The 9,993-nt window shown below is 42.8% G+C and overlaps 1 protein-coding gene across 1 annotated transcript; it reads right to left on the minus strand.

Annotated features, from left to right (window-relative positions):
* Positions 1–4,197: 4,197 nt before the first annotated feature.
* LOC118559025 (zinc finger protein 271-like) lies at positions 4,198–8,107 on the minus strand. Its single transcript, XM_036129705.1, has 2 exons — positions 8,002–8,107; positions 4,198–7,900 (listed from the first exon to the last, which is right to left on the minus strand). The coding sequence occupies exon 2, from the start codon at positions 7,881–7,883 to the stop codon at positions 4,827–4,829; it is 3,057 nt and encodes a 1,018-aa protein (XP_035985598.1). The 5' UTR covers positions 7,884–7,900; positions 8,002–8,107; the 3' UTR covers positions 4,198–4,826.
* Positions 8,108–9,993: the final 1,886 nt, after the last annotated feature.

Consider the following 9,993-nt stretch of genomic DNA (forward strand, 5'->3'; position numbering starts at 1 on the left):
CATTTCTGATATATTATTCTGATTATATATATATATATATATATATATATATATATATATATATATATATATATATATATATATAGAGAGAGAGAGAGAGAGATATAGATAGATAGATAGATAGATATTAACAACTCAGCATTTAAATCAGTTGGTTACTCTATGACAATAACAAAGCACGTGGCTTTTAGCGTGTATGCTAACAATAATGTAGTCAACATGTGTAACAATTGGTAAATCCTGCTGCTTTTCCAATTTATAACTAGATTGTTTAATAACGTCTCGCAGTTTTCCTAAATCTAACCTCTGACTTTACAGTGGGATGCGGTACACGTAACACTTGCTCTTAGTTCGCTTTCTGCTGTTTTTTTTAATTCTCCATTGGACGTCACAACAGGACAGTGGAGGACTCCTGCTTTCAGCTGTTTGGACCCATTATCACCTTTACACTGTAAGGTTTTCTTTGAATATTACTAACAGTGGCCCAAATATCACTAGTACTACTGGCCCAAATGCCATAAAGCTATCATTAAATGGGATCTAAACAGTGTGATTTTTATCTTCCTTGCATTCTGCCAACAATAAACACACACAAAGCAGTTCTACAGAAGGCCCTTTTTAAGTTAGATGGTATCTATATAACATGTTAACATCTTTGGGCAAATTAATCCTACAAAACATGAATATTCATGTTAAAATAATCATGTAGAAGCAGAAATGTTTTTTCTCCTGCACTCCATTAATGGCCTCACTGGGAAATACTTTTACCTAGTTTCTGGGCCATCTTATATGCATCTGATTGACAACCCACCTTATTTTTCAAAGAATAAAAGCTTTATAGTTGGTGTGGGAGTTTACAAAATCTAGTTACGTTTGTTCCAAGCAGCGTTGTCCCCATAGCGCCCTCATGTGGGCAGATGATCCATTCACTCTTCTGTGATGTGGATCAACTGTCTTCTCCATTTTTAATATGATTGACCGTACTTTACAATAACAGGGTTTCTGCAGAAATTAGTAGATTTTTATGTCCTTGTAACATTTTTAATGCCCCCAAGTACCCATGACACATGTAAAGGCAAACTCTGGAAACTCAATGTATTGTAAAGTGCCTTGAGATGATTATTTTAAGATACAGCGCTACACAAATGAAATGGAGCTGAAAACAGAGTGGATGCAAAAATGTCTGTTACAGAACATTTTACTACGCTAGAATACATATTTCACAAAACTTTTTTTAAAAGTATGTTTATGCTACCGGTAATCAAATTCAATGCATTTTAATCCCACTTAAGGCCCATTTTCTTTTAACAAAATCCATTAAATGACTTTAAATGCTTTTTAATGACCCGCAGAAAACCTAAAACCATAACTTTAATGTCTTTGTCATCAATAAATGCCATCTTTTAGTACATTTTATTTTTCAAAATGGGTAAAATATTGTTTTTTCCCAAAAGGGACAAGGCAAAAATACAAATCTTTTTGAAAATGACTTAAAACATAACATAAAAGAGAAGTAATATGATAACTAGACAAATTCGCATTTCCTGCGAAAATGCACTGTGAATGCAGTAAGCTGAATGACTAAGCAAAAGATGCAGAAGTTCTTTGAAGAAGAGAAAAAATAGCTGAAAAGCATTGAAGAAGTTGAAAAAGTTGAAGAATTTGAAAAAGTTAAAGAATTTGAACATGAAAGAACAATAGCTGAATGATTAGAAGAAGAAATAAACTGAGGGAATGGCACCAAACATCTCCTAACTCATTCTAAACACTGAATCGTTTAACAAAGCAGAAGTAGAATTTCAAACTTGAATATACTGTAGCCATATAGGCCTGCATTTCTAGGAGTACAAGGGGTTTTGCCCCCATTGAAAAGCATTGGATGTTTGACACCTCATAGCTTGGAGATGCTTTATGCGACGTAGGCCAAATTTCTTGTGGAGCTTTCTCTCTAAAGGAAGTACAGACTCTGTGAAGCATAAGTCTGTACGAGCTTCCTAGAGCTACTTCCGGTTAGCAACATGCTAACAGTTAGCCGCTAACATGGTTGTGTTCAGTATCACCGGTTGATTGTACTCTGTCAGTTTGGTCTAAATCCTGTACTGGGAAGTGCCTCAAAAAGGGGTGCCAATACTTAATGTCACCAAACGTGACCGAAGTTCATGGATCAGATTGGCCTCCTTTAGCAACTCAGCCTCACCACATCTGGGCCCAGAACTCAACATTTGACCAACATTTGAAGCGCCATTTCCCACAGGTGGGTGCTGCTGTATTGGCCAATTGGGTCGTGTCTGGGCATTATGCCGGGTCCTGTTGGAAGCAAAGGCCCAATAGGAAAGCATGTGAAATCCAAAATGGGCCAGAAAAGTGACACATGGCTGAAAGTCACTTGAAAATTTTAAAATGTCAAGAGGAAGTGACTGTGCGAATTTCAGATTCCTACATTAATCACGGCAACTGCGGTGAGCGTCGAAAGTTGCCATTCTATCGCAAGGAGCCTGTCCCTCTGGCCCTCAGAGTTCCGTCGTCATGGAAACTCACTGACACACCTGCAGCGGCCCGTCTACAAAAGTGCAGACACTTTGCTCAAAATATGTCCCATTGGGTTATAATGGAGAACTTTGCCTTGCACAACGCTCCATATCTCCTGATCCGTAAATGGTAGAGACGTAATTTTTTCTGCGTTTATTTCGTAACGGATAGGAGAACAAGAAAAACTATCAGTTTTTGCTGAAAATATTTTAATAAAGGCGTAAAAAATTATGATCTAAAGGGGATTTTTAAGGAATTTCAAAAATCCTCTAAAAACGCTCCCGAACAAATTGCTCTAGCTGAAAAAGTATAAGAGATATCAAAATAATTCTTTCACTGTGAGTATCAGCAGGGTTTTGAGGACTATGGTGCTAATTTTTATGTTTGTACAAAAATCGGTGTAGGCATGGCGGCGATGTAAAAAAGTGGATCATTTGGGGGGAAGGAGGTCCAAAGCGTTTTCAGGATTTTGCACATTCGCTACTCCCGAACAAATTGTTCCTGTGGCAAAACCGTAACAGCTATCCAAAAAATTCCTTTTTTGTGAGTGCCAGAAGGGTTGGGACATTAATGTGTGAAAGTCACATGCCTGTACATCAAACGGTTTAGGAGTAGCGACGATGCGAAAACGTGTTATGTTTTGGATTTTCAGACGTCATTTTTCAAAACCGCTCCATAGGACATGAATGGGGTAGGTTTCGGGTTTGTGTCGCTCTGAGGTGATTTGCGAAAAATCTATAAATGCTACACCAATGAGGGTTACATTTCCTGAATCCAGACAAAAATTCCTACGTTTTGATGTATAATTTATGTGGACAGGTTGAAAGTTGAGCGAGTGAGAAGAAGTTGTTCGGAGAAGAAGAATTTGTTGAATTTCTAGAGTGTGCACTCTACCAACTGCCACTTGACGACCATAGCAGCGCATGTTATTTGCTGATTTTTTTTGAAAAGCCAAAATTATTTTAAGGAGGTACTATATGAAAATGGTAAAAGATATGAAAAAGCTGAAATATACCATAATTGCTGAAAGATATCACTACATTTTAAAAGTTGAATGGCGTTTCTAGCTGAAAGTAGGCTGAAGCAGTAAGCTGTCAAAAAGCAGTTGAAATGAGCGGAATTTTAGTGAATTACATTCATTTCCTATTGGAGAAAAAAAAGCTGAAAATTTGCAGAAAAAGCGGAATATTTTAAAAAGTTTAAAAGTTAAAAGTACAAAAAGATATAGCCATCGATTCCAGAAGAAGCTGAATAGTTTAAAAATTGAATGGTTGAAATCGGACAAAAACTGTAGGAGGAGAAGAGAATCAAACTTTAAACAGTAAAAACGCGAAAGAGGATCTCAATAACTGTGAATGCCTACTGCATTCACAGTAATTACACATTCCTCCATAACCTTGAACACAGGCTGTAGTTCGGGTGAATAAACTGTTTTATTTTTGTGGCACAATTGAAACAGTAATAAAGTATTTGTTGACACAGTAACCCCACAAGCAAATTGAAATACTCAAGGAAGCAAGATTAACAACAAATGTCGGAGGAAAAAAACACACTAAGAAAAGTGAATTTAATTTCCAAACATTTGGTTTCAGTTCCTTCCAGTTTGTTTAATGTGTTTTAAAACAACCACAGGATAAATCAATACGTATAAAAAAAACTTTTTAATGGTACATGTATTTTTCTTGTCAACCTTTAAGTAATCAGCAGATACCCTCAAGTCATTTTCTCCAAGTCTCTGAGGGGCGACTCTAAGTCAAGTCTGCATTAGATGTACATTACAACCGTCTACTAGTGTACAACCAACATTTCAGAGGTTTTGTGTAACACGCCTTCGCATCTAAAAATATAAAAACATCTCCTTCAGGAACGTAATAGTACATCTCTTAATGTAGTGTTTGGTGACACTTTTTTTAGGTGGGTACACACTGCAGGCACATGATTACGCCTATGCATAATCTATAGGAAGAAATAATCAAAGCATAATCAAATGATTTTGCATCGTAAATGTAAAGAAAGAACACGTTTTCTGAACAACTACTAAAATATGAGATGCGTTAAAGTGAGTTGCGGTGTTAGACAGAGCAGGGCAACTTTGGGTTATCCAGATCTACGTCCATCAGTCCTTGGGTTTAAGATTACCTGTGCAGACATACTGCTTTTAAAGACATGCTTCCAATACAGTTTGGATTCCCGCGCTCTCAGATAAGATGACGGTGACTCTAACTACTTCCCTACTGGTATACCTACAAGCATGCAGAAACGTGGTTTCTCCACAGGAAACGTCCTGCGGCGTTAGTTCAGACCACTGGGTGGTATTTACTGACGTGTCTGTTTCTGTCCCCCGTCTGGGTAAAGGTTTGCCCACAGTGAGGGCAGGAGAAGGGTCTCTCTCCCGTGTGCGTCCTCATGTGAACGTTCAGCTTGTCTTTGCTGATAAAGCGTTTGTTGCAGCAGGTGCACACGTACGGTTTGTCCCCCGTGTGGTAGCGCTGGTGCATCTTCAGCTCCGTCAGCCGGCCGTACGTCCGGCCGCACTCGGGGCACTCGTAGCTGGGCCGCTCGTCCATGTGCTGCCTGCTGTGCAGGCGCAGGCCGCTGGCGGAGCTGAAGCTCTTGCTGCACTGCAGGCACTTGAAGGGTTTCTCCCCGGTGTGGATGAGGACGTGCAGCTTGAGGCTGGCGGCGGAGGGGAAGCAGTTGCCGCACATCGAGCACAGGTGGGGCCTCTCGCCGGTGTGGATGCTGATGTGGCGCTCCAGCTTGTTCTTGTTCAGGAAGGTTTTGCCACAGAAGGGGCAGGTCTGCGGCTGTTCTCCCTCGTGAGAGATCATGTGCTCGGTCAGCTCCACCAGGGTCGAGTAGGCCAGGTCGCAGCGTGTGCACGAATAAGGCCGCTCCTTCTTGAACTTCCTGTGCTTGAGGCAGTGCTGCTCCAACTCCTTCTCCTGCTCGAAGGTTTCGATGCAGCAACTGCACTGGTACGGCCTCTCCAGGGTGTGAGTCCGCAGGTGGTACTTGTAAGCCGTCAGCTTCAGGAAGACGCCGTCGCAGTGCGGACACTTGGACTCCCGCCTGTCGTGGACCAGCACGTGTCTCTTATAATGAGACAACTTCATAAAGTGCTTCTGGCACAACGAACAGTAGTACTGGTCATGCTGGTGGCCCTCCTCGTGCTTCTTCAGCGCGTACTCCACTTTGAACTTCTTTCCACAGGTGCTGCAGGGGAAAGACTTCTGGTGAACCTGCATGTGCGTCTCCAGTTCTTCCGCGCTGTCGAACCGCTCGTTGCATTTGGGGCACGTCCCGTTGTTCTCCTTCGCGTGATCCTCCAGGTGTTTGTTGAGGTCCTCCGGGAAGTAGAAGATTTTCTTGCAGTCAGGGCACGAGTAAAACCTAGAGTTGGACGCTTTGCGATGGGACATGATGTGCCTCTTCAAATGATGCTGCCGGCCGAACTCTTTGCCGCAGTCGCCACAGGTGAGGCTTCGGGGACCCGGCAGAACCGCCTTGTGAAGTTTAAGGTGCTTTTCCAGCGTGGCCTTCTCTCTGAACTGCTTATTACACGCCAGACACGTGAGGCCGACGTGAGCGTGAGACCTTTTGTGTACTTTTAGGTCCAGCCAGGTGGTGAAACTCTTCCCACATTGGGGGCAGACGTACTGGCCAAGGCCGTGCTGAACTCTCACGTGGCGCGTCATGTGATAGGACTGGCTGAACATCTTGCTGCAGATGGGGCAGCTGAAGGGTTTTTCCTTGGTGTGCGTCCTCATGTGTCGCGCAAGGTTGTTTGGACCTTTGAAGCGCCTCCCGATGCAGATGGGACAGGAATTGTCTTTAGTCGGTTTCGCTCTGCCTTGCTCGGAGTCGACGGCTTCGCAGGCGTTTGCAGAAAGCTCCGATAAGTCTTCAGTCCTCACTTCAACGCAGCGAGTTGGCTGATCGCTCTGACCCTCCTTTGGGAACGACGGGTCTTTGTTGTGCGACTTGACGTGACTACGAAGCTCCTCGTCATTCAGGAAGACCTCATTGCAATCAGTGCAGTTAAGGATCTGCTCCTTGTGCGTTTTCTTGTGTTTAAATAGCTCTTCGGGGCTTTCCATGCTCAGCCCGCAGGCTGGGCACACATACGGGCCTGCGGCGTGCTGGTTCCTCATGTGCTGGGTCATGTGGTACGACTGGCTGAACGTGAGATTGCAGAGCGGACATTTGAACGGTTTTTCCCCCGTGTGCGTCCTCATGTGTCTGTTGAACTTGTCTGCGTTTTTGAAGAATCTCTCAGTGCAGATGGGACAGCAAAGCCCCTTCCGCTTGGCTGAAGGAGGGAAGAAGTCTTCGTCTTTACCGTCATCGTTGTCTTCGCCCATGTCGCTTGATTGAAGTTTTTTTTCGTCTTCCACCATCTGAGTTGATGCGTCGCCGTTATCATCCGGTTCATCACATGTCACATTATTCTCCGCTGCAACCCGAGGCTCACCTGTATCGTTGCTGTCAGAGGTCTGATTCTGGACTGCAGCTGGTCTTCTTTGGGCTTCAGTGACAGACGGTTTTGGTGCCCTTTCCTCCCCGAGCCGAGGTCTACCTCTTTTCCTCTTTTGTTGGGGTTCAGACACAAGTAGCTCTGGTTTAGTCTTCTCCCCAAGCCGGGGCCTTCCTCTTTTCTTCTTTTGTTGGGGTTCAGTCACAGGTGCCTTTAGTTGAATAACGAGCCGAGGTCTTCCTCTTTTTTGCTTATTTTGTACAGGAGGCTCCCACTCCTCTCCGATATCCACACTCACCTCATGAAACTCAAACTGCTGAGATTCACTCGAATGAGACTCCACCTCTTTAGCAATAGTCAGGGCCTTGGCCAAGGTCAGTCGGTCCTTCCTACTCAGCAGCCTCTCTCTGAGCTGCGGATTGTTTGTCTTCTCAATCAGCTGATCTACTAGAAGTTTGGTCTTGAACTTTCCATAGTGACAATCTCCCAGCAGATTTTGGAGCGCTGTGACAAACTCCTCTATGGACTCTCCAGGCATCTGAGCCCTTTGGTGGAACTTAAGGCGGTGTGCCTGAGTGGCATGATCAGAGCTAAAATGTCTGGTGATCTCTGAAACGGCGTCAGCATACATAGTCGGATGCCTGATCAGAGTTGTGAAGACGAGCTGTCCCGCTGGGCCCAGAAAGCTCTGTAAGAGCAGCAGCTTACTGGAGTCCAGCATCGCTTTTTCACCGAATGCCTGAGCGTAGTGTTCAAAAGCTTTCAGCCATTTTGGCCAGGGCATGGTGAGCTCACCTGAGGCCAGAGAGAAAGGCGGCGGTGGGGGCAGGATTAGGAACAGGGGTTCTGGGCGCTGCTCTGAAGAGAGTTCCTCCATGTCCTCCACGGCTAACTCTGCAGTGACATCACACATTGTTCCTTTATAGGTTTGGCTCACAGGAGCTCAACAAAGCTCTTCTCTTAACTGCGTCGGATTTGATCAATATAGACCTCACCTTTCTTAGTCTGTCTTCAAATGTCTGATATTTCACAGGTCTCACGACAATCTTCTGTACTGCAAAAAAAACAAAACACAAACAGAACAAAACATAGTTAGAGGCGCCGTGTTGTCCTGTGCTTTTCTACCATTGATATAAAAAAATGAACAGAAAACTACCAGACAATCACAGAACAACACAGGACAAACAACTTTGCCCACATGCACACTCTGACTAACAAAGGAGGAACTTAGAAAGACTAAGTAAGATAACATACATCTCTTTATTTGGGAGAGAACCCATGTGTGCAGCAGGAGAGCATGAAACCCTTTGCATGAAGCTGGGATTTGGTATTTATCATATTCATTTATGATCTGTTTCGTTCTAAGGTAACTGTGCAAAAGCAACTTTCCATCTATCTGGCCAACTTCTCCATCATGCAGTCCCGTGTCCAACATCCATTAATCTATAAACGGGTTCAACAAAGGACAGACTTTTGTTTCATAAAAGCAAATTGCTGAAATAATTTCTAAAAAACGTACTTTTATTTCAATAATCTCATCTGGGAGTTGACCTGAATTCAAACATAATATGAGCTTTAAAACCTGCTTATAAAACAAGATGGCCAGCCCCGCCATAGAAAATAATAAAAATATTACACAAAATGTTTGCTGCTGGTTGTATTACACATCTAAGAACAGGCTTTGCTTCACTTTTTTTTAACTTCACACCAGCTTAAAAAAAAAAAGAGTAAATAAATAACTTAAAATGCCTCGTCTAAGGGGAAAAAGGTTTAATCTTTGGAGTGTTTTGACAAAATATTTTCCTAAACACATATTCAACATTGCATGTTATTACCAAAAACAACTTCCCTTTTCAGGACTCATATGGTGCAAAGTTTCATGGAAGCCCAGGAGAGTGCATTGGCAAGAAAACAAATAAAACAACATCTTCCAAAATTAAATCTTCAGAAGTAATCGATAAAGTCAATTTATTGCCCAGCCCTAAACGCTTTCATTCTTTTGAAGCCTAACCATCGCCCTACATGGTGACAGACGTCGAGACTCATATGGGCTCACCACGGCCCGTCTCGTTCAGCGGTTCGATGATTTGGCCACAAGAAAAGAGACAGTGAATTCAAAGGCAAAAACAGTTTAACATATATTTATTACAATTTGGAATTCCAAAGTGGGAGACAACTTACAAGTTTTTAATCACAGTATCCTAATGTTATCCCGAAAATGCTCTCCGTGAGTTGTAAAATGTGTCTCAGCGTTTTACACTCGAAACAAGCCTTTTAACCCAGAGACGGTGCCAAAGGGAGCCAGACTAACCCCCCTTTGTGCAGCCTCCCAGCCTAAGTGCAGGCGCTGAGTCTGGCTAAAACATGTGTTTCCTGACATTTGACCGTTAAATGTGATCTATTACCCTAGCTCGGTTTCTGGGAGTTAACTGAAATAACATTGAGACCCTGAGAAAGGGATTTTAAAGACACTATCTGCTCTACAAGGCTCTCATAAATTCCCCGTTCCATTCTGTGGCTGGCACACGCTTCCTGAAGTCTGAATCTGGACACTTTCTCATCTTTAGGTTACTGGGTTATGGGTTGATATCTGTATAACTTTAAAATACACTATTATCATATAAGTGATTATATATTTCCATAACACAGATCCAGGTAAGAAGCTTCCTCCCGTACACACCCCTGATCTCAGTCCACTAAAAAAAAGCTAAGAAAATCTTGATGTCTGGAAAATGTTGGATTTTCCTTACGTTTCCCAATGATGACAAAAGTCCCATCCCTCCAGGTTTTAGGATTTTTGCTCAATTGGATTTAAATTCGATGTGGGCACAATGAAGGACTGTTAAATTCCAAAAAAAGTAAAAACAAAAGGACTGTTAAAGTCCTTCCAAATGGTCAAACGTTATGTTTGATGCAAACCACCTGAAACCAAATCCGGCATCCAAGCAGGACTGCAAGTGCAATATGGCACAAACCATGCTGCTCTA

This window comes from Fundulus heteroclitus, unplaced genomic scaffold (assembly GCF_011125445.2).
Source record: "Fundulus heteroclitus isolate FHET01 unplaced genomic scaffold, MU-UCD_Fhet_4.1 scaffold_205, whole genome shotgun sequence".
Lineage (NCBI taxonomy): Eukaryota > Metazoa > Chordata > Actinopteri > Cyprinodontiformes > Fundulidae > Fundulus > Fundulus heteroclitus.

Bases quoted from the DNA above. Each gene is read 5' to 3' on its own strand.
- LOC118559025 (XM_036129705.1), bottom strand. From the start codon at position 7,883: ATGGAGGAACTCTCTTCAGAGCAGCGCCCAGAACCCCTGTTCCTAATC.